Source organism: Onychostruthus taczanowskii, unplaced genomic scaffold (genome assembly GCF_017590055.1).
Source record: "Onychostruthus taczanowskii isolate IOZ18803 unplaced genomic scaffold, ASM1759005v1 scaffold128, whole genome shotgun sequence".
In the NCBI taxonomy this organism is placed as follows: domain Eukaryota; kingdom Metazoa; phylum Chordata; class Aves; order Passeriformes; family Passeridae; genus Onychostruthus; species Onychostruthus taczanowskii.
In genome coordinates this window covers 1249840-1275819 of record NW_024498440.1, presented here as the reverse complement: position 1 = coordinate 1275819, position 25980 = coordinate 1249840, and the positions used below count along the sequence as shown (strand labels likewise).

The 25980-nt window shown below is 35.0% G+C and overlaps 1 protein-coding gene across 5 annotated transcripts in view; it reads right to left on the bottom strand.

Moving 5' to 3' along the window:
- Positions 1-12515: 12515 nt before the first annotated feature.
- PCDH9 (protocadherin 9) overlaps positions 12516-25980 on the bottom strand; it is a 671733-nt gene continuing 658268 nt past the window's right edge. For all 5 annotated transcript variants that reach the window (XM_041396272.1, XM_041396273.1, XM_041396274.1 and 2 more), the window contains one exon: positions 12516-12889. In XM_041396272.1, coding sequence (XP_041252206.1) covers positions 12516-12889 — 374 coding nt within the window. The remainder of the gene's footprint in view (positions 12890-25980) is intronic.

Below are 25980 nucleotides of genomic sequence, written 5' to 3'. Positions count from 1 at the left end.
TTTGAGAGACACCCACATTCTGTTCTCTCTACAACCATGCATGCCTATCTTGGATCTCTGGATCATAGTGATGCTTTAAAAACCTTAACAAAGACAATATAGGCTTGGGAGGAAGTGAAGCTGACTGATAAAAAAGAAGAACAGATTAGAAGGAGACTGCATACAGATGACAGGCTTTAATGAATATGCAGGGTTCAGTATAGCAACATGATGCTCATATGATCAGTTACACAGGAGTTTATGTGAGAATCTACAGCCAGACAGGGAAAAGTTTGAATGAAGAAATGAGGAGTTGTTGCTTCTGGACAAGGGTGGAGGCAAGTTACAGTTCTCAGAGTTTGAAAAAGTGATGATCTAAGTGTATCAGGATATCTTTCATCCTGCTTGATTGTTTATGTGTTGGAGCATTGTTGTATTTAAGACACCCAGGCCTCCTCAAACTCCAGTGGAATTAATGAGGTCTGGGGAAAAACTTCACTTACAGCATACACACAACAAGCCACCTGCACATGGGTCTGGCAGCCTAAAACGTGGACTGCATATTCCTTTTTCTGTGGAGTTACTTCCCTACTCTTCCTCACTTTTTTGCATCAAAATTTCCATGATCCTGAGCAGCATTCCAACTGTTGCATCATACTCTCAGACATCATAGAGAGACTATCCATCCTGATCTTGGCTACAGGAAGCACAAACATCAAGTATTATATCTTTATTTTTCCATTCCCTTTTCTTCCTTTCTCTAGAGACACTAAAGCTCATCCTATCCTATCCTATCCTATCCTATCCTATCCTATCCTATCCTCTCCTCTCCTATTTTCTGTTTTCTTTCTAAATCCCTCACATTTTTTGAAAGTAGCTGCTGTACATAATTACTTACAAGTGTACACTCTTTAACACCCTTGTAAAGTAGAATTTTCCCTCAAAATGTGGGAGGTACTGTCCACAAAGGTAATTCACAGCAAGTGTTGAAGCAGGTCAACATCATATTTGGGATATACCTCATTGTGTAAAACCGAATTCATGGACAATCTGATTGGTGTGAGGTCTAAAGGAGGAAAAAGAAGTGGTCTTTCCATTAAAGTTAAAAAGATTCAGAGGTCTGAATCTGAAGAAAAGGAGGTCCTGTAGGATTAAAAGGCTTATGATTTTCTAAAATGCGTTGCTTAACCTGGGCATCCTGGGAGATTTTGCAGTAGAGCAAAGATAGGTAGGAAGAGGGAAAGACTACAAAGGAACATTGACATTTGTTGCTTGCAGCCAGAAGGCTGAAATCCTACTAGAATAAAAGTGGGAAAAAGATGGCAGATCAGATAAGAAGGAAAATGTACTTCTTTCACACAGAATTTAAGCAGCAGAAATTAAAGCTCATAAAGAAATACATTTCCTATCTGAGAAAGTATCTCAGGTGAACCTTTTACTGATTTTTATGTTTTCATTCCCTAGTGGCATTATATGAATACCTCATGGAAGCAGAATGCTCTGGCTTGGAGGGGCCACATTGGTCTGTGCTCTGATGCTCATCCTGGCTTTTTCATTATAGGGCTCTCTGTGGATGTCTCTAGGGGTCAGTTGTCCTCAGAAATAGCTGTGAAGGTGCTGAGAGGTCTCTCATCACAGCTGTTTGAGGATGGGCTGGGAGAAGTCATGAGAGGTGCTCCCCAATCTGGCAGTGCCACCTGCACTCAGTCCTCTGCAGTAGGAGCTCACATAACAAAATAGCCTGTTGTAGGTTTACTGTCTGGGGATTAACACAGCATAACTCCTCTTTGGAATGCTAAGGAAAGTTGTAGATAGCTCTTGCCTCCCATATTACATCTGCTTGTTCTAGACAGGGCTCAGCAATCTGAAGACACTGACTTAGCTCATAGTGCTCAGCCTGATCTTTAGATCAGGTCTGAGGTTTGTTGGCTGGAAGCTAAATGTCGTGATTTAGCTCGCACCATTCTCCATGTAGGAAGAGATGAAGACGGCCCCATTCACCTGTAGTTCAGGCTCAGGTGTGTGTCCTCTTTTGAGGATAAGAATTTAATTTCTTTATCCAGTGAACATATTGATTAAACCAACATCTAATTAATTTCATGAGCAGGTTATTGGATGGAATGTGTGAGAAATTTATGAACATGTGCAGATCCTACACTATTAGCATTAAAAAAACCCCATTAAAACTGATGGATGTCCACCATGGGAAGAGGAAGTGCTGATGTACTGTGCGATAGATCTGCAACTACCTTACTATAACTTAGGCAGTCTAAATCTTCTAACATCAAAATCTTTCTTTCTGTTTCCTCCTCTATGTATAGCAATTTTTGGTTGCACGGCGGGATTACTCGGGGGCCTATGAGTTTAAGGATTTTGTGGTGTCTCTGACTGACATATCCTTTCATCCTTATTTGGTGTAATGACCGCCAACATGAAAACTACTGCTTGAGCTAATCTGTCTCCCACTGAAATCAAAGGCAGCTTTTAATGCAGGGACCTTTGTAGAAAAAAGATATCTTCAAGAAAAAAGAGCAACTATTACAAAATTTCACAAATTCCTTTCCAGACAGACCTGACAATGATTTACGTTTTGGCAAAATGCCAGCTGCACGATCTCAGGATCTGATAATTTGCAGTCTATCACACAGAAAAAAAGGAGGCAGTGAATGCAAGAGAAGGGCAATGAATTCAGAATAGCTCTTCTGTGTCCATGGTCTATTGTCATATTTATCCTAGCATAATCACAATGCCACAAACATTCAAAATACAAAAATACTGTCACAAATGGCAGCTTTAGGTATTCAGTAGATTCAGCAGCAGCTACTCTCCAGTAAAGCTAGACAGACTGTTGGAAACTAGTCAGGAAATAGAATTTTGGTAGCTTCACATTGTGTAAAATGCAATTTCATTCTCATTTCTGTTTGTTTTCATTTTTAATGATTCTTTTGGTTGGCAGTTGGTTGACTTATTGGTTCAAATACCCAAAAGCTTCAGTAGCTGGCTGTTAAACAGAATTTGTATAATTTTGGAAATGTACAGAGACCTCATTAAATCAGTAGTATCCCTTTTGAAATCATCCATGTCTACTCCCAATGCTAATGTAGTTGAATTAGTAATTATGCAATTGTTCAGGACTAAGGAATTACAGAGTCTGTGACTGCAAGCTTATTATAAATAGTAATTATGCATTTGATATTCTAGAATGCAGAAAAACTCAATTTCTTACTACTTTTCATGCAATAACGATTGAATGCATATTTGTGTAGAATTATTGCTTGTATAAATTATTGAGTTTAGCCTTTAGCATGGTAATTGAACCAAACACAGTAGGGCATCCAAAGAAAGTGCAATATATGCAATATAGTTCCCTGTAGCTACATATTTTGTAAAGAAAAAAAGACTCTAAAAATCTTAAATACATCTTTCACTCATTCTTCCACAATGTTTGTTTGCTTTCTTTTTGAACTGTAGGGTGCTTGAATCAGTTGAGCTTCAATTTCTCTTTTTCACTGTTGTCCTGCTTAGAGGTTTTCAGGTTTTCAATATTAGTGATGCGTAATTTGACATGGTAGAGTATCCAGAGACTTTGCAGCTGTCAGCTGCAAAGTTTGGAACAGGTTCTGCAGTATGATTCTCCATAAAGCAGAGATCTAATGTAACTAAACTTGGGAATAAAAGGATTCTTTCTGGAGCTCTTCAAAATAGCTGTTTACCTGGAGGGAATTTTAGATTATTTTAAAGGGCTGCTCAACTATGCACCTAAATCTAAGGAGCCAGAGACCTACCCAATATTTCATGTCCTTCATAAAAAAAAACTATACATGTATAGGCTCCAGAGCCATTTTTCAAATTGTTTTAAGAATGGGGTTTAGACTCAATGAGGTTTAGACATGAGGCACAACTGTTCACAGTTTCATTCAGTGTTGTTCCTAAAGAAGGAAGCAAGCAGTGTGTTGTTGACTCAGCAAGTAGGTAGTTCTGGCTGAATGAATAGACTGTCATAAATTTTGCTTTCATAACACACTACAGGTGTTTTTTGGTTTTTTTGTTTGGTTGGTTGGTTGGTTTTGTTTTTTCTTTTGTAGTGAATAAAACAATTGTCTTTGTGTGACTACCTCCTTTTAAGTATTTTTTTTTTCTCAGAGGATCTGAACACCACATGGTAGACAGTAATTATGCATGATATTTATCAATAATGTAGAAGAACTTCCTATTGAAGATAGCTTAAGTGCCCTAAGAGTACAAGATCATCCACTTGCACAGGATGATCTTGTAATTCCCTATGGTAAATAATACTCTTGAAGAAAAAATCTAAAATGCCCCCAAATTAAAAGTATGATCACTGTAAACAGAATTCAAAATTTCTCTTCTCAAAAGAAAACAAACTACACTTGAATTAAAAGCCACAAAGTAATATATAAATTTAAAGAAAGCTCTCTTAAACAATTTCCTTACATAGTACTAAGAAATATGCAGTGCTTGTTACATAATAATTAAATAGTGACTTGTAAGAGGAAAAAAAGAGAATTCTATTAATGTGATATTGGATTTTGATTTTATGTGATTGGATTTCTTTAACCTCACATTGAATTAATTTAAACTTCAGACATAGTAATATCCCAGACCTTTCTGTAGAATGTTGCACATGAAAAGAAATTCACCAATTGTTTTATGGCATTACACCTGTATCTTTACCCTTTTGTGAGGGCTAGGAGAGTCTGGATGGTTTATGAGGAATGTAGTTTGTTGTGTACTGACTTTTTTCTTTTCTCTGCTGGCTGGTAACACATAATTTCTTGATCATTTAGGCCTACAGATTATTTGCAAATTATCTGTATATAATGATTGTATAAGCATTTGATATTGAGAATTTAATTAATTTCATTGTCAAACTCAGAGCTCAGTTACTTAGACCCCTTGACATTGCTTGTGGTCTCTATATTCATATAGCAGGCAAAAGAGCAATTTCTGAAGGAAAAAAAGAAAAAAAAAAGAAAAATATAAAGAAAAAAGACTGGTACAGCTTTGCCACAATTCTGGATTCCCCTTTTCCACAAGACAATAGTATTAAATGCTGTGTCTACACAAACCTATGTACATAGGAGGGTCATTTTTTAATGGTGCTAGAGAGATATGAAGGCTCAAAATTACTCTCTTCATTGTTGAAACAATTTATTACTCCCCTAATGCATACAGCTTCCTCCTATCCCATTTCTTCCTGGTCTTTCTGCTACACTCTCTCTCCTGCTCTCCACTGTGAGAGCAATGAGGTCAACAGCCTTCATCTCAGTTAGCACCCATACAACAAGATATCAAAAATATGCGCACAGCTGCAGAACCACTCTCAGATACCACTTTAAACTCCCTTCTTGTTAAGGAACATAAAAAGAGAGGGACGGGAAGGGAAGGGAAGGGAAGGGAAGGGAAGGGAAGGGAAGGGAAGGGAAGGGAAGGGAAGGGAAGGGAAAGATCCTATGGAATATTGCAGTGAGTGAAATGAAAGCAGAAGTTGAGTTTCCTTCAAACAATAACAGGTTTAAATGCCAGTAAAATCCTGGCTACTGGCTTTTAAAAATAATCTAGGAACTTCCCATTGAATTTGGTATATCTAAGGTTTTACCAAAACCAGTTCCCAGTTTTGTTAATCCTTTCTACTTTACAAAGGTGAAAGCTGACTATGAAACATGGAAAAAAAAAAAAAAGCTGAATAGTGTACCAGATTTCTGACTCATCTTCTGTTAAATCAGCTGTTATAAACATTATCCTTAGAATATAGAGTTTCTTCCTATCTGATTCAAGACTTACTATGTCTTTACCTGAGAAATTAAAAATATATGTTTACTTCTGATTGCTACAGTCAACAAAACTTAACTGCTGTACTATGCATTAATTTTATGTCTCATTTAAAGTACAGATCTCATCCTAATATCACTTGTGGATAAAGGCAAAAAATAATTTCAAAACTATTGGAGCATTCTCAGTTGTATGAAGTTTTATCTCAGCTTCCCTTTAAATTTGGATTATGTGTAAAGAGATAGTAAACACATAAAAAGACACATTCTGAAAACTCAGTTCACTAATAAATATTGTTATAGGTATATATTTAGACAAGAAAAGAAACAGTTATAATTCCCGTACAGTACTTACCCATTTTAACATTATCACATGGTTGTACAAACAGGATTATAACAAGTAAAAGAGAGCACTTTATTTAATGAATAAATAATCAAAAGCATTTGTGAGGATAGTCTTAATAATATGCTGCTTCATACAGTTTAAAGTACATCAAACAACAAAATCCATAGTCCCAAAATTCCATTAAATAATACTGAGTAATTATGTGACTGATAATATTTATGTATATATATATAATCTATATATATATATATGTATATATGTGTGTGTGTGTATATAATCATATCATTATGAGTAATTAAGGTATATATTTACATGCCATGCAATATTAGAATGTGTTGCAATACCTAGGCACAACAGGTGGACTTAAGAATGGCTGTGGCAAAAAAAAAAAAAAAAAAAAAAAAGGAACAACTTATTTTTGAAAATGAAGGACATTACTTTCTTTAAGTCCTTTTTTCATGATATACAGTAAGAATTTCAGATACTTTCTGATAATAACAACATCCTCATTTTTGCTAATGTACAGTTAGGTAGCAGTATAAACTTAGACCTGTAATAAGAACCATGAGATGCTGCAGTTAGAGAAAGCATTCTGGCTTCAAAATGCAGCATATGAAGTGTGTGTCTGTGATATTCTTCTCACTGCGGACCCAGTTCTGTGCAATTTTGAGCTATTTCTACAAGAGGAGGCTTACTGCTGTGTTCTAAAGAAATTAAGTGCATTCAGTCTCTCAAAAGATCTACAGATTATTTGGCAGGATGTGGGTACATGTCAGCACATAAGTTCTATTACTGTCCAGCAAAATGATGTGTCTGCATCTATGTAAAAAAACAAAACAAAACCAAACAAAACAACAACAACAAAACAGCCAAAACCACCCCACCATCCAAACTTGCAATTCTTAATTTAGTGGCATTTATTTCAGTTTATAAGTAAACTATATTGTGCTTTAAAAATCTGGAAATGGCACATTTGCCTCTTCTAAAGCATTATGTACTGCTCTATTGACCACTCTATAGTAAAGGACTTGCCATTTCTATTACTAATTATTGTATGGGTCCTGACATTTTTGTTTGTAAGAGGTTCAATAAAGCCTGAAGGATTAGGCCCTCTATATTATGATCTTACTTTCAACTCAACTGGCTGAAAACAAAGTATAGAATGGACTCTCACCATTTATATATATATATATAAACTAAAGCATTATAACATCAGCAGCTGTGTTAAATTATATTTCAGAGAACTTAAATTGAAACTCAAATAACTTGTGAAAAAAGGGTATCTCATAATTTTTGCAAGTAAGCATCTACCAATGAGAGTCTCAAAGTCAGAGGTGGTTTTAGATTAGGGGGTAATTATATTTGATGGATGTGTCCACTAAGGGGGTGAGCAGTGCAAGTTAATAAAACTAATGTTAATTGAGTTACAGCTCAACTATCCGCGATATACTGAGCTGATTCACACCTCTGGGTTGTGTTGTATCATGTTGTCTGTATATTAAAATGCCTTTCTGCACTCTAGACCTGGTCCCCTTTTTGAAGTTTTTCATCACAGCAGAAATTATTACAAGCATGTTAATTAATTAAAGTCAAGACTTTGGAACACAGTTTCACAAAAGAAATGTATTAAATGTGAAAAATGGAGCTGTGAGTACTGAGTTGTTTTTACAGTCTGAGCTGGCTCAAGTGAGGACATGTCTTGTACAGAACTCTCACTGCTTATTTGTTCATTCTTATGGCAAGGATTCATGCCATAAAAAGTTTTATAATCTGAATCAGATAAATAGTTTTGGTCACAGGAAATTGTCCTTCTGTCTGAATGGGATATGACTCCACTGCTGTGCTCCCATGCCAGTAACATACTTTCCTAATATACTTTCAGGTATTGCCTAAGGCTGCTAGATCCAACCACAGTGTCCTTTGGACCTGTGGGCTGCCTGACACCTCCTATTGCCACATTCCATGATTTTCATTATATCTCTTATTTTATTAAAACAATGGATGCTTCCCTTTACTTAAAATACCCCAAGATTCAACTTCTGATCAATATTACAATCTTCTTTTCCCTATTTCTTTGTTTTCTCATGTCAACTACATTAGTCTTTATCACTCCTGCTCTTTAACATAGATATACAACTCCTGAATTTATATCATTTATGTATCCAGATTTTCCTAAGTCATGTCAACTACATTAGTCTTTATCACTCCTGCTCTTTAACACAGATATACAACTGCTGAATTTATGTCATTTATGTATCCAGATTTTCCTAAGCTTCTCCATTATTTTAACATACTCCATGATAAAGTCCTTAAGATTCCTTCTGGTCTTGAATCTTAATAATAACTCATTAAGGTAATAACCACATTAAGCAAGGAATGTGAATGTAAGTTTCTTTATATATATTTGTTAAAATTAATGTATACTGCATACACGTAATTCTGCTCCATTTATTTCTTTGTCTGTCTTCATGCAGTGGTCCCCGGAGTTCCAAGTGAACTCCAACAAGGGGCATTGAGTAGGCAATTTCTTAACCAATCTCTCTAAGAAAATACAAAATTTTTCTTTCATATGTCCTCATCATTCTGTGGGGCTTAGTAATTCCATCATCATACTTTTTCTTCCAGTCACATCATCCGTAAAGGATCTCAAGAAGGCATCTAATCCATCTGCTCCCTCTGACAAAAACACCCCATGTATTGTTGTTAGCTATTTTTCCTTTCTATTCTTCAAAGTACCAAGCCCATCTCTAGGCAATCTATTCTAGTACATCACTACTTAAACCACAAGAAAATGTTTCACTGTTCAAGTCTAAACTTTCTGGTTGAAGTGTTGTTGCTGTTGTTGTTGTTGTTGTTGTTTTAAGTGGTTCTGTCTTTAGTAAGAGTTGGCACAGCATAGCAATAAGTAGGACTAAGTAACTGTGTGCATACTTTCCATTTTCTATTTGGACTAAGGGATTTGGTCAGTGACAGCAAAAATAGAGGACTATGAAAGAGATATTTGGCAAATATTTTTTAGCAGTCTTTTAAGTGTGTGCATCATTAAATAAATAAATAAAGGACACTCAGTCTGAAGGAAAGCAAAAAGCCAGAACTGACATCAGAGAGGCATCTGTAAGGTTTTAAATAATTTTAAGTAATATTTAGCCTCAAAGATACTAAAATTGAATAGGCACCAATACTCGTCTCATTGGGTGCAGTGGGATTTTAAATGATTTTAAAGCTCCTCATCTGAGATATCACAGAATTCCAGGAAGGTTTTTCCTTTCTTTTTTTTTCCCTCTTTTTTTCCTGAGTTTTAGACAATAGTAGTACTACTACTGATTGAGCCAATCAAATAGTTGTGAATGAATGGGCACTTACTAAATACATGTTTAGGGCCAAATTCAAATTCTGTGGAAGCATCTGCAAAAAATTAATTTAGCTTAAATGGAATTAAGATGCAGTTCTCAGTGCTGCAGATATTTCCTTCCTTCCTTCCTTCCTTCCTTCCTTCCTTCCTTCCTTCCTTCCCTCATCTCTGTCTATGTCTCTCTTTCTCTTTCTCTTTTTCTCCTGTTTTTTCATTTAATAAACATTTCAAAGCTGGGTAAGGTATTAAGATTCTAAAATGACACAGAATTGGGGAAAATTAGATAAGAAAATTTCACCGGCTAGCAACTAAAATAAAATTTGTTTTAGCTCCTCCTGCACAAGTTGATAACAGCACAAAGTATTGAAGGTTGGAACAGACTATAGTTCTCTTTGTGCAGCAACAGTCACATCTTTTAACTTCTGTCCATGATAGAAATAGTTTCAAATATATTCTGTTTAAAAAAAACATTTGTAATTTAAACTGGTTGGTGCTATTTGGGTTTTGAAATAATTGTTGTATTTCTGGTTTTAATATAGAACTCAGCACATCTCTGCTTTAAAACTCAGCGTGTTCAGAAATAGGTTCACTTATTGATACATATTTTTCGAAATTGTTCAGCATTTTCTTTTTTTTTTTTTGTTTTTTAACTGTGCTGCAACAAAAATTATTATTCAACGAGTCAAATTTTCCTTTTAGGAAAGATTTTACTGTATTTTGATATGACTTAATTCTACTCTCAAAAGAAAAATCAAAGTGCAGCAAGTGCTGTATTTCCTATATGCTACCCCTGTACTTTTACAGAGACTCATGCTAAGATGCTTATTCCATATGCCTATGTAGGCCTAACAAATGTGGGCTAGAGTCTGTGATCCTTGGAATGAGTAAATAAAACTTTACCCAAGTCAAATAGTTAATTTTGAATAAGTTCCTACTTACATAGGAATGTCAGAATATAGCCCTCAGGATTTATCTTTTGCTGTATACTCCAGTCTTACACATATAGATATGAATTTAATGGACCATGGTATGCTTAGAAAAATAAGTGGAAATTCAGAATGAAGCAAAGAAACAAACCAACCAACAATAACAGAAGGAAAGAGAAATTAACAAGAATAAAGTCCCTTAGGAATCTGCCCAAGAACTAACACAACACAATCAGAAATTCAGAACATTTATTGCAAAAGCTGAATAACTAAATAATGTTGAACTGGCAAAGCAGTAACAAGGATAACTGGTTAGATATTTATTCTGTCAAAGTCATCAAACACCCCTCACAAACTGACATAAGTACTGCAATAAGCAATGCACCCCTAACCCATTTTTAAGCCTTTTGTACTGTGGAGGAAAAAATAAAAGCAAACTGCTATATACAAAAGAATAAAGAAAAAAACAAAAGGGTCCTGGTTTTTTTGGTAAAAATAAAATCACCTTCAGATTAGCTAAATTTGTTACTTTAAGACTGATGTTTCTCTGTGGCATAAGTAACTTGCTTTTTTCTGTAAGGACTTTTTTTTTTTTTGCATGCTATTTATTTGTGTAAATCATCTTTCATGCCTTAACAAAAACCATCTAAAAATGTTTTGGATTTCGATTTGCTTTGCGTGCAACTTAGATCTTACTAACATTAGGAGTCACTCTTCTGATTTGACTGAGGTGGCATGGTACCTGCCAGGCATTGACCAACTATGATAAGAAACAGTTAAACAGCAATAATTAGAGTTTTACCCCTTTAGTTCCCCCAACTAGCCTACCAGGAGAATGCTCTGTTACATCATGAAGGCACAACACATTAAATATTCTGTGGCTATGGTCTAAAAACACTCGTGTTACTACAACTTTAACGCAGATGAAGATCAACACAAATGCTGTTGTTTCAGCAATACGAACTGTCTTAGGTATAGACACACACCTGCCCAACTGGAAAAACATTTTTATTGTATTTTGCTCCTGTAGAATTTCCTCCACGTATTTCAGCTGGAGTCAACATCAGCTACCACTCATTAAATGATGGACTACAGCTAATTTGATCAAGGATCCTAAACAAATAGCTTTCTCCCTCACCCACCACCACACATTTAAATATTATTTCGTTTTGCAATTTCCCTGTTTTATGAAACCTAATGGAAATTAAACAAAAGTTGCTAAGTTTTTAAGCCCTTACACAAGTAATTTCATTTCTTAATATTAAGTTTAAAAAAAAATAGAAAAAAGGAAGAAATTCTAACTGAATGCTGGCATAATTTGATACTACACAGAAAAAAAGGGTTTTTTCCTTTTCTACAAGCAACCTTTCTTCCTACCCCATCACTTTTTTCACTTTTAATACAAGTGGCTTGAGTTTCTTGGAACATTGTGTGTCAGACAGACTACTAACACAGAAACACCATCACTGAAAATAAAAGCAAAACAACAAGAAAGCAAATGAAAGAAATTAAAAAGCAACTGTGAAACACAGAAATATGCTACAGTATATTTTCAAGTGAACATTATAAGTACACAAAAATTGTGAGTAATAATTGTTGCTATTTACAAGTATTTGAACGCTGATTGACTTACAAGTGTCCACTAACATTGTTAATAGCACAATAGGTTTAATGTTTACAGCTTCACTTGTTTGCAATATGAGCTCAAGTATAACGGTCCCAGCATAGATCAATGACAACAAAAGCACAATTTTCTAACTGGATATGCTTTTCAATCTTTGTAATCCACTGAGCTTTTGCACTCTCTCCCTCTCCAAATGCATCTTCTGTTGTTCATAGCAGCAGTCCAGGGTCAAAAAACAAACAAAAAAGGATATTTTCAAACTGGAGAGATCTCTGCAGACTTTAATCATGTCTATTTAACAAAACCACACAACTAGTAGAAACACTCTTTCATGTTGCAGGACACCATACCTTCCACGGTGCTAACATAAAGATATGCATATCTGTGCTAGGTGAAGCATAGTTCTAGAGGTCTACCCAGTACATAAAGCTCTGACACACACATAGTATTAGCAAGTCTAAGTAAGCTAAAGTCATTGGTCCAAAGTAACCATTTCTTATAGCTGGTGCTCCTTTGGACTCTCCACAGATCCCGGGGCCTGTTTATAAGACTTCAAGCTGGCCAGAGGAATGTCAGTCATGTGGTTGCCAGTGTTGAAATGGCCCTCACTGGAACCATACTGCTTTCGATCACTGAACTGGTTTCTGTTGCTATCTTCTTTCCAGGTCCTGGTCAATGTGTGTCCATTAACTAGTTTGTCCTTCTTAACCCACTCCTTCTGAGGTGCAAAGGTGGAGAGAGGAGACTTTGGCTGTTGGTATGGGCCCAGGCTAGGAGGCATCCAACAGTTGTCTGAGTGACCCAAAACCAGGCATTCTTGAGTACACATCTCTGTAGCTTCAGCTAATCCTCGTGGACCAAGAGGCCCATCTGTAGAAGAAAAAGAGAAAAAGAAAAAAGGGGGAGAAAGGAGGGGGGGGGGAAACACAATATTAGATTGTGATATTTGTCATTACATATATACATAGACCTCAGGAGGAAATTAACAATGATTCTGCAACCAAATATTGTGCTGGTAAATTCTATGTACATTTTCATTCTATTAGAGAGTAGTTGCTTTGTAGGGCATATGCTCCCAGTATAGCTACCTGCCTGGTTTCCAGAAGTGGAGAAACAGTTCAATTATTCCTGTGCTTGGATCCTACTACAAGTAAACTGAACTCCTTTTTTCTAAGTCACATCAAGAAAATAGAGCTAGGTAAATGAAAGTGTCCAAGGAACTAAACCTACCCTTGCAGATTCTGAGTGAGAATTAATGCTTTTAAGTGCCTATTATTTGTATGTATTCCGTTCTGCTTTCAACTCAATTTACTGCTGAAGAACCTTGGTGAATTAACAGCCTACTGCAACCTGAGAAACATCTGTACAATCCAAAAACAGGGTTGCGCAAAGAAATGCATGGTACACAGGGTTATTTTAATATCTACTGTTTTACAAACACAGCTTGATGCATAGTTCTAGGTATCTATCCGATGGATGCACACTCCTATGCATAGTCTAAACAAGTAAGAGACAAGTTAAATTTGCTTGATTTAATATGAAACCAGGAAGAAGTCCAAAACATTGCAACAGGAAAAAGAACAAAACCTGTAATTCTTCTGACCATCAAACACATCTCAGATGCCACACAGATACAACCATAAAAGTCAAGGGAAAAAAAAGGTTATGTAAATCTGGCAGTTTAAAAAAAACTGTTCTCATAATTCTTTGTAAGCTAGAAATATAAGACCACAGGAGATAGAAATTAAGATTGCTGAAGTACTATGCATATTAGATATCTACATAATTTTTCACACACTGTTGAGAACACAGCAGGCCAGCTGCAGGACTCTCACTATCAAGCAGACAGGTCACCCATGCCTTCAGCAACACTGAATTCCTCTCAGTCTTACTATATTTTTGAATTGCTTAATTTACTCATCTGCTCAGGCTGGATGTATGAGGAAGGGCAGGCCAGGAAAAAGGCAGAGAAATCACTTTGTGTATTTTTGTTAGATATTTCTCAGTATCTGGGGTATGCTTTACTAGGAGCCATTGCTGCGTTGTAATTTTGAGCAAGAATTTCGAGGTGTCTTTTCTTGACTTCAGAGTAAATCAATGGACTAGTAGTGAAAACACTGGAAAAGTTAAGGAGACATATTTCCTTGATTAACCAGCCCAGTGACAGGAAGGAAATTATAGATTGATTTTAGAGAAGGAACATTAGCAAGTAGGCATGAATAGCAAAGTTGCTAATCAGAAGAAAAATGTCAGCGGTGTATCAGAAAAAAAAAAGGGTATCTTAATAATAATCTAATTGAGACTCAAAATGATAAGTGAAGACACTCTAACAAAGATTTCTCTGCTAAAATGCCAGAGAATATTTTGTTCTCTTGTACTCCATGCATATACAATAAATTACCCTTAGTAACATCTTTTTTTAACACTGAAATTACCTCAATTTACTTTATGGAAACTCCTATTCATTTCCCACTGCTTTTAAATACAGATATTAAAAAAACACATCAGGCATATTTCTACATGTTACATTAGTAATTAGGTAATCTTCTTATCTCTGAGCAACAACTCTTTTTTGAATATCTAGAGAATATATGGTACTCTGTTGATATGACAGAATATAACAAACTATAATAAAATATAATAAGCTATAATAAAATTTGTTACTGAATTCCCCACATAAGAAAGTGTCCTATTGCTGAAAACTAGAACATGAAAAATGTATAGAATCAATGCTACCTTCCATTTAGATCAATACAAGGTGAAATAATGAAACCAAAACCATTAGGAAAAAGGAAAAAAAAACAACTGTAAAGTAAGATCTAAGCAGAGATTTCAATGAGAACTATGAACAATTCTAAAATGAGACCTGAAAGAGAGGTGTTTTTTTCTTTTTTTTCCTATAAAACTCTTGTTGGAATCCTCTATTATGAAGTTCTAACCAAACTGAGGCAGGCATTTAAAGAGAAATAAACCCAAACTGAGACAATTATAAATAAAGAAATTACTCACAGTATATTGTTCACTTTTCCAAAAATTAATCTACAGATTAAAAGCTGACTTTCAATTTTTTTTTTTTTTTTTTTTTTGGCTGTCAACTGAAGTTCAGTTTTAATTAGTCTTTTTCCTGTTTCAGAGGAAAAAAAGTGAGAAGTGGCAGAACAATTTTCAACCTGCCTACTCTCCCAGGAAACTACTATTCTACTGATCAGGAAAAAAGAAAGGTTTTGCAGACATTAAAACTTTCAAAATAGAAAGAAAGCATTTTGCCACAGAATGACACTTTTCAAGAAGGATGGTGCATGCACTCTGTGCTTCCAATCTGCAGTGGAATAAAAGAATAACAGGAGAGCCTTCAGTACAATAGTTCTGAAGGGGAAAAGTTACTTTTTTATGTTTAGTTAAATAAATTTCAAGAGATAAGGCCATAGTTTCCATTTAAAATTTAAATGAGCTGGTTTTACTTAAGAATAAATATGCATGTGGCCCTATAATCTACATGACAAACTCTTTGGAAGATTTACTTCATGTGTTTTGCTTTCTTTAGTAACAGTGGTAGGCAGTTAATGCTGTTCAACTCAGAATGAATTTTAAGCATCCTTTGCTTTAGCCATTTCTAAGCTGATAGACTTTCTCGATGACGCTGGAATATTCAGATATCTGCTACTACTGTGAGCAGCAGACAGGAATGGGGTAACAATGCTGAGATGATTGCCTGTGCAAGAATTATTCCTTGGGTGTTTTTCAGTTTAACAAAATACCACTGTCCAACTTAGACCTGGAAAATTAATTATTGTGTGCGAGTCTTCCCCCAGTCAACCTTCCCCATGCAGAGATGTCAATCAAAGACAAGACCATGCAGTCCTTATAGCAGCCAATTACAATTTTGATATGGATGTTGGTCACACCAAGTGACAGCTGTAGACAAAGTGAGACACTCTCCTTTTAGGAGAGAAATGGGAATCTCAGGGAACACGTGAAAGACACTTCTTTTATCTGTATAACTGTTCAAACAGCTGTGAGGTAGGCAGCTTCATTCATAACGTGTGTGGTACCTGCCGTAGCTATCTCCAGTTAAGGCGCTTAGATAAACCATAATTGTTTGGTAAATATTGTTGCTAATAATGGTGATAATCATGATTTAGGGGATTCTACATATTTTCTACTGTTAGATACAAGAAAAAGATGAAAAGGAAAAAAGAAAGGTTCTCACTTACAAAAAAAAAAAAAAGACTGTTTTCACAAATAGGTTATTTGAGTTTCTGTTTTGTTTTATTATGTTCTCAATCATAAAATTTGTTCTTTTCTAAGACTCTTTATTATTCAGGTTGCTATTTAACAGCATAAAGTGTAATGATCATGAGCAATATGATAAGAGGGAGATCTTCTGAGGATAGTATGACTGAAGAGTTGGCTGCTATGTATTGAGAAAGCCATAATGTTGCCTTAATGGTAATTATCTTTCTCCTTCACCACAGCTGAACAATAGTTTTCACTCAATTTTCTAAAGTTGTTTCATTACCACATACAACGACACCACTTAAAAACCTGTTCCTGCTGCTTTAATTTTATAAGTGCATTAATTTGTTTCCTTTCTCTTCACAAAAATGTCACTGCAATTTCTGTATCAAGCTTTTCCATGCTGAAGTACTTTATTGATATATGGGGGATTTTTTTTTTCAAAGTATTTGTTCTCTGAACAATCCATAATCCGTGCGGCTGGTTATCAGTCTTGGCTGCTTGAATATATAATGACACAAGTGCTGATAAAACTGTACAAGCCATCTGTCTCTGGAGTTAAATGTTTTGAAAGCAAACACAAAAGTGCATAACAAACACTCCCTTAAATTGTCTTTGTAAATATTTATATCAGATCTTACCCAAAAATGCTTTTTTGTTGTTATTTTATTCTGTTAATAGCTGTCAAGCAGATGCATGACTTGCCTACTCAAAAGCAGACAGGTGTAAGAAGGAAAATAATGTGCGCCACTCAAGAGCTGGTCATACCCTAATGCTGGAATTTCTGTGTGGTCTTTTATCTCTTTTTATTATACCCAGAAGCTAAACAGCTATTTCATTGATTAACTTACTGCTGCAATTAGCAACTAGCTTCTGGTGTGATGACCAGCTGCTTTTCAACCTGCTTCTTTAAAACTCTCTTGCTTACAGCTGGAAAATTCATTCTTGATTTCTGAAAGAGTTGAGGTCACAAGATAATTTCCACTCAGTGAGACTTTTTGGTCTCAAGCAACATGAATAGGTACCTGAGGGTGCTAACATCAAGTACAGTGGATTTGGACACAGCCACTGTTGTGTTTCAGAAAATCATATTTATTTAACCTTTCACATTACATCTTAAAATTAAAAAAAACCCAAAACCTAGTAACATTTTCAACTCTATTTATCCCCAAATAGAGAAAGGTTTTTTTTTGTTTGTTTGTTTTTTGAGCTTTCATGGGCTACTTTACTAAATGACCTTCTCTGAGACCTCATGATTTTACAGCCTTCCCCACATATGGAACATTCACGGAACTGAAATGACATTATTCCATTTCATAGAGGTTTTACAACTAGTCATATATTAAATATAAAAACTGGTGAAAAAAGTTTATAATTACAAAGATTCCTTTGCCTTTTACTTTGCTCTTAAATATCAAACAAATAAATTGGGAAGACTGGTCTTTAGTCTGTTAAAAAAAACAATCCAAGACTACAAAACCACACACATGCTGTGTTGGATGTGCTTTCTTGGTATTCTTAATTAAAAGAAACATTCAGTGTCTATTAAAAATATATATTTTTAGTGACTTATTCCATGGTCATTCTACCCAGCACAGTCAATTCACATTTGATCCTCAAATTTCCTTGTCCAAAGGTCCCTGGATTCCTCCTATTACTGCTGCCAGTTTTTGTAGACTTATCACTACCACCTTCTACCCTGCTGCTTCACTCTCGCTTTCCTGGTGTTCCATCCTCTGTACTAAGGTACAGATCAAGAAACCCCTGCTATTCTCTGTTCCCTGTCTTCGCCAAAACTTATTTCTCATCAAGGCTGAAATAAACAACACTGTAAGGTTAGCTTATATCTGCATTACTTAACAGAGATAAGCTGTCAGAATCCTTAACTAGCGCAATGAGAGGAGGATCAGGAATAAAGGGTATGTGGGAGGGACTGCCCAGGATACAGAAAAGCAGGAACAAAAGTATTTTCTGAAAAGGCGGGAAAACACAGTAAGATTTTCTACACTTTTAAGTGATCCAGATGGGTTCTATATCATGTACATGACTGTACAAAAACTCTGCATGACTTTGATTCCGTAGGCAGCTAAATTTTGAAGGCAGCAATACTCAAGTACTTGAAATTTTGTTTCTATGCGGTTGTGTGATGACTGAATTTTCCTCATGTCTTTATGTTTTCAGAGCTAAGAAAGTGAACAAAATAGAAGTTAAGAAAGTATTCTGCATTTCTTATCTCAGGTTCCTTTCCCCTACACCTTCTCTACTATAAAAGCTATAATGAAAGGGACTGTTACTTAGTTTGCTATATTTTCTTTCTTTTTTTTTTTTTTTCCTGGTATATTTCCTAGAAATTCAATGCCATTACAATTTACAAGGTATATCTCCATCAGAAATGGCTCTGCTGTAAGGATGCTATTTTTGCCTGACCTAACTTTCTGTTCCTATTTGCAACTACTTTTTCTGCATTGACATACATGTATATAAACCTCTCTGCATTTCCGTGTGCACATGGTCAGGAAGTAGACATACAGTTCCTGGGTCTTCTAAGATACTAGGGGCCAAGTTTACTTGCTGCTGCCTAGTCTTTAAGAAAAAATAGCCATATGAACCGGCATGAAGCCTGTGACCATTCTGCAGGCAAGTTGCAACAATCTGAAATCACAAGGGCACGGTCCTTGCAACAAGGGTATGTGAAGATGCCACAGGAGGTGTGGCGTCTTACGGTCTGGAGTGGTGCTGAGCTACAGCTGAGCAGCTCAAACCTGAATGATTCTTCCCTGGTCATCCAAATCCAGCTCCATGACTTATCATGGATTGCATATTGCTTATGTTCAGATCTTTATGCCCCTACTTATTTTTGTTTTTTAACTTAATTGGGTGAAACTTTAAAATTTATAGTTAAAAAAAAAAGAAATAAAAAGTTGTTTCACTAGATAATTAGTGGTTCTTTCTGGTCTTAAAAACCTATGTATCAGCAACCATTAACATATAGCTGCATTTTGTGTAAGCTTTCACTGACAAATGAAGCCAATGCTAGCCTACCCTTTAGAAATACAGATGATAAAAAATAATATCTGGGATGTTTATTCTGACTTAATACATTCTGTCATTAAAAACAAACAAAGAAGTGAATAAACAAACAAACAAAGACACAAAAATGACTGCAATTTGTATTCTTAGCTGAAGTGTCACATTGTGGATGCAGACAGTCACCTTGCAGGAAGAGCAGGAGAAAAGAAATGCAAACAGTATTCAGCAAAAAACCCCCCGTTTGTTAACAAATAAATAAAGATTAAAAGCTTTACACATCTCTCATACAGATTTCATTCTTTGGGCACAGATGAAAAGTCAACATTTGCAAATGGAGATAGTCCAAATTCAACAATACATGGGCAGCCAGAACAGCAGATTCTCTTCCCGAGAGGATATTGTTATTTAGACAGACTTTATGGCACACAAAGAGCAGACAGCATATCTTTATAAATTTGCAGCCATCTTCAGTATGGCATGGAAGTCATCCATCTTTTCATCCACTCAAGCTACTCCTCTGAAGAATGCTATCTCACCTAATTTTATTTCCTCAAATTTGGCAGTTTTTTCTGCCATACATTTAATTTTAGCAGGACAATCTAATGCATAAGGACTCCTCAGAGGATTCAAATGAACCTTTTAAATTTGATTGTATCACTTAATGAGACCAGTGTTCAAATATTTGGAATAATATTATTTTCAGCATTAATCTTTTTCATTATGTAGCTCTTCATTCTGCTGCGTAAAAAAATTCTTTGTTCCCAAAAGATGGTGATGGATGGTGATAATAAAATATTCATTAAACATCCCATGATCACAATCATTTACTATCTTTTTTCTCACACACCTAAATATTTATGATAATTGATCAAAATATTTTGTTGAATTGATTTACAGGCAACACGCTGAGACAGCACCACTTTTGACATGGTCATATTTTCTGATCTATTAATATGCCCCAAACATGAACCTGCTGTCAGTCTAAAAAAACCTTAAGACTCTATTTGGAAGATTAAGTCAACTATTTAACATGAATCAAATTTTGGTTAGTAGTTTTGACAAATTCTCTTTGAGAAAAGGCAGGATTCAATGTGGAAAAATGTAGTCAAAACAAGAAGAACTGGAATGCAGAACAACAAGAATGTTATGAAACTGAGCTGAACAATATTTATTTCTACTCTGCACAGCACTGTGCTGTTTTTAGATGCCTGACCATTAACTCATTTACAGCAGGAAAAAGAAAACCATTCAGGTTGAATTTAATTTATTTTTTATGACTGTTAAAAAAGTCAAAAATAATCTGTTTTCCTGATCATTTTCTAACCTACAGCAAAATCCTGATCTTCTGACTTGTGATAAATACATATCCTGGCTCCCTGGAGCACAGGAATGTTAACTTGGGATATATTGAAAAAAGAATATTGACTTTATTAAGCAATAACTGAATAAAGGCAAAATTCATAATCATCATATGATGAACTGTGCTGTTAAATTATAGATATGATTTTTTTATTTGTACATCCATATATTTTTTGTTTTAACTTTTATATGTATTTCTGTCCATTGATAAATAAGGAATCAATGTATGACAACTGGGACTTATTTCCTAAGTGTTATTTTCCTAGCATTAGATTAACCTCTGTAAAGCAGAAAGTGTCAAATTAAACATTTTCATTTAAACATTAATTTGAGAAAAAGAAAGGGAAGGGAAGGGAAGGGAAGGGAAGGGAAGGGAAGGGAAAGCAAGGGAAAAAGTAATTACTTCCAAGGAATTCAAGGGGGAAAACCAGACAATATCAAAAAGTTACAACTGTTATACTCCAGAAAGCAGCTCATTTAAGGACAATATGAAAATGAACATTTATGCTATGGTGTTAAAACAGACTGTTAATTAAAAAAAGATAATTAAGATTATTTTTGCATAAAAGTATAAATTCACTCTGTAATTAGGTTAATTACAACTACCTTAACAAACATTAAATTTAGGTTAAAATACATCTTTTTAATGAATCCCTATTTCTAAGTATGCTTCTTGCCTCTTCTGTGTTTTTCTATTTTCCTTCAGTACAAATCAGTCCAAAATCAGGTTTAGCTTAAACTGAAATTCTTGCAAATTTGTGGCAGATGCCTTATGTGCACATTATTATGTAAATAAGTAGTTTAACTGATTTGAAAATACTTTTCTTTTAGCAGAATTTGGACTTAAATCTGGGTACTTGTTCTCCTAACTTAAGCTTCTTGACTCTGAGTAATTGAAAAATGTGACAGGAAAAAGTGCTTAAATAATAGTAAATCAAGCTTAAATAGTAAGCTTGATTATATTGTTGATTTTGTTTTCTATTCTACACAAAAATATATCCTTGATAAATACCACAGGACACAGATGTCAGAGATGTCATTAAACTAATCCAGAGCCAAAAGGACCATTTCCTAATTCTGTTTGTATAACAGCATCTCATTTAGATAATTTTGTAAAATTCAGCTCAGCGCCAGTTGAGTTGTTAGAACTGCAGGCCTATTACACAGACAATACAAGAAAGTGCTTTCTTTCATTATGGCTGAGCTACACCCATTGTATGTTACAATTCCTTCTTTTTCTTTAAAAACTATGTTAATTTACATCATTTTTCGGAGGAGATATCCATAAGTATCTGAATGAGCTTATATAGTTTACAGTAAAACTCCTATTAAACAAATGCTCCTGAGTCAAAACACTTGCATTTTATTAAACCACGATTGAAAATTAACCTATGCTGCATTCAGTCATTACATTCAATGTACTGAAAATTAATATAGAAGCAACATCTGTATGCACCAAATACTTCTGGTTACTCACACAATCCAATTTGGATGTTTAGAAAGAGCTATACTTCCAGGCTTCCAAATCCCACTTGGAAGACTGCAGAAAAAATTATCTTTGTGATTCTGAAGAGGAAGCCAAATAATATTTCACATGAATAATGAATCTGCATTTAATGGAGGAAACTTTATTTTTTGATAACCTTATTTTTTCTTCTTCCTATTTAATGAAATACCTCTGCAAATGAACCCTTCCAAACATGTAAACATTTAATTTTTTTTTAATCCATTTTATTTATTCATGCAAAAATAGCTCTAAAATAGGCCACTTTAAGTTGCATTCAAATCTAAGTACAATGTAAAAGGAATGTCTGAAATTAGTGCACAAAATGCACATAGAATAGGTCTAAACTAACACATTTAAAGGAATATACTGGATGTCATCTCCAGATTCTTGGACTTTTTTTAAGCAAGAGAATATTATAATTTATTTTTTATTTTTTTAATAAATTAAAACGGATTAAGATGCTTGAAGAAAAATTGTTACTATGAGCATAGACTATGAACAACTTACACACACAACAAGCTACAAGCTCTTTACAATCTCCTTTATGTCTGTTCACAGTCTGGTTTCTCAAGTAGCAAAAAAATCATGGGTTCATATGTAAAGCAAATTTTGGGAAGGAACATGCTGAAAAAAACCAGCTGGTTTGATTTCCTCAAACCACTGGGTTTTTATAATACTCAAAGACAAAATGGAAGGCTTGCTTACCTCCATAGAATTCATTTTGTTGTTATAAAATGTGGCTAGAAACAGATATTTCTTGTCCATTCACATAAGAATCCGACAATTTCTATAACATGAGAGTTGTCAATACTTGGCAATACACTGCATCTCTTTTCTTGTTTCCAGTTTTAGATGTAAAGGTAAACTGGTTTCATTTTCTACAGGGTAACAATAAATTTAGAAAAAAATAATAGAAAAAACCATGCATGATATAATCTTGGACTCAAATTTAATGGTGTATAATATAGACTTATCAATTTCAAGCTTCTGAAAATAATGGGTAGTATGAACACACTTGTGTTTACTGAACTTGTAGAAATAAAAACATATGAAGCAGATGAACAACCTGAGAGAAATGATATGTTTTTCTTCTTTTATTATTAAAAAAAAAAACAACCAAACAAACAAAAAAGGTGATTTACCAAAATAGGAAAAGCAGTCACTAGATTTGGCTCACTTAACATTTCCATTCACCTCCCTGACAGGAATGGCAGTGCAGATGTTAATTACCGTTTATAGAATGTCTCGTCAAAACACCTAAGAATTATTTTTCTATTAATGACTTGGTCCTGTGCTTGGGATCAATGGCTGATTTCAGACCAACAACGCTGAAAAGGATCACTGATACTTGGTTAGGACACCCTGTCTTTCCTTGTAAACACCTGCAAAAAATGCATGGCTTTGTGCCAACAATTTAGCTTTAGAAGAAAAACTATTATAAAACTGTAGTCATGAGGGAAATAACAGTCAATTTTAAGATGATTATTACCCTTGTATCAAGTGAGTTATTTAATGGAAACTTCAGAGCCAGCAAGTTATTTAAAAGCAATGCCAAATGCTCAAAATCATGATGAGCTGAGAACCAAAATACTTTACTGATAGACAAAAAGATGTATTTCAGGCCAATTTATTTGGTGGGACAGCAGAGACAGGCAGCTGTTTTCCCACACATTTATTGGTCACATACCTCCTCCTATTTGAAATAGGTTGGAGTTTTGCTACTGTCTTCATTGGATGTAAAACTTGGCCTTTTGCCACTACAGAACACAAAATTAATTTAATAGGTAAGCCTGAATTAGGAAGGCATGCACTAAAGGAAACAGACCAATTCCCTTGTGATCTGCAAGCATTTAGCTTCCCTACATACACTACCAATTGTTCCTTTACAAGTTCTCCAGCTCAGGACTCTACTTTTTCAAAGCTGTCCCTATATAGTTGTGCTTACTTGTTGATGATTTATCTCTGTGTGTTGAGACACGAGGCTTGACTCCATTTCAGAAGGCTGATTTATTATGTTAGATATTATATTAAAATGCTACATTAAGACTATACTAAAAGAACAGAGAGATCAGAAGGCTCAACAAGAACGAACAGAACAGAATAACAAAAATCCTGTGACTGCTCACAGCCTTGGCACAGGTGGCTGTGATTGGTCATCAATGGAAAACAATCCACATGCACCAATCACAGACGCAACATGTTGCATTCCACAGCAGCAGATAGGAATTGTTTACATTTCTCTCCTGAGGCTCCTCAGCTTCTCAGGAGAGGAAAAATCCCAGCAAGGATTTTCCATAATATCATGGCTACACTTACTGTCTTTTTTGATGTGTTTTCAACTCACTTCTCGTCTGTAGTCCCATATTTTTCTCTAAAAAAATATTCCTCTCACCATCTTCTCAGCAGCCTGGATGACAAATCCTTCTTCTATAAATTTATATCACTGAATTTAGATAACAGATTTCACTTAAAATAAGTGATGGGGCATCTTCTTATAATTCATTTAGGTATAAAACTTAAGGTTATTAAAGACAGAAGTAAGGTAGGTTTCATTCCAGCCTGGGGTTCAGCTCTAGAGACAGTCCTCTGGAAGTGTTCAAGAAACATCTGGATGTGACATTTGGGAATATAGTTTAGGGGGCATTATGGTAGTGCCAGTTTGACAGCAGGACTAGATGATGAACGTTTCTTCCACCCTTGATGGTCCTGTGATCTGAACCAATTATAAGAAAATATCTTGCATATTTTCTGCTTAAAGGATCAAGGTGATACAGTGCTACAGAGAAGAAAAGGATAAGACTGAAATAAAATTTTAGATGCTTAAAATGTATATACCTACATGGGAACCACAGATATATCTATTTTGTAATTCCCCCTTTTGATTAACAGCTATCCTGTCAATCTTGCCAGTTGGTCTAGTCAATAAAATATAGTAAATCACTGAACCTAATGTACAGAAATGAATCTGAACAGCTCTTGCAATTATACTGCTTTGACTAAACCTCCCTTAAAAACAATAAGAAGTTATAGCACATATTATGTACACAGCTTCATTGTAGTTTTAGCATTTGAATCTGGAGCTATGTCTTATGCTTGGCTTTGCCATAACACTTCATCACTTTGATCTTTTAATGTGTATGCACAGATTAGGAAAGGTTTCCTTACAGAGTTAATTATTTCCATAAAACTAAAAGGTATATCAAACCCCTGACTTTTTTACTTACAAAATTAACACCTTTGAGCTCTGTCACTTGTGAGTGGATTCCATCTGGACAGAGTCCCTATTCTACCAAAGCTTTCAGATCATTCTCAAAGCAAATGATGAGGCATTACAGGATAATTTTGCTAGATAAAATTTTCTTGTTTTTTCTTTCTTTCTTTTTTTTTTTTTTCTTCCTGCATTGTGACACAAAAAGTAGAATGTAATTTCATTTCTGAATTTCACTTTCAGAATATTTCAGATATCTCTCACCATAGCAGTATAGATTTTTGAAGTATTAAGGGGCCAATGCTGTAGGACAGTGGTCCAGGCCAACAAAACTGAAGAAAGAGCAACTGAAACTCCCTCTAATGCTAATAGCATTTTTGAGTGCAAGGTGAGAACAGAAACTCTTCAGAAAAGTTTGAAAAGATTGATTACATTGTAATATGTCTTTGGTCCCCCATTCAGGCATTAAGTGCTAGCAGTATTCCTGATTATAATGGAAAATTTTGTTCCCTGCTGTGGGGAGAAAAATAGCACTGAAAGCAAAACACACCTGGCAGACACCTTGAATATGGAACTTCTTATTAAGCATTGCATTTTTTTTTTCTTTGTTAATTAATCTAT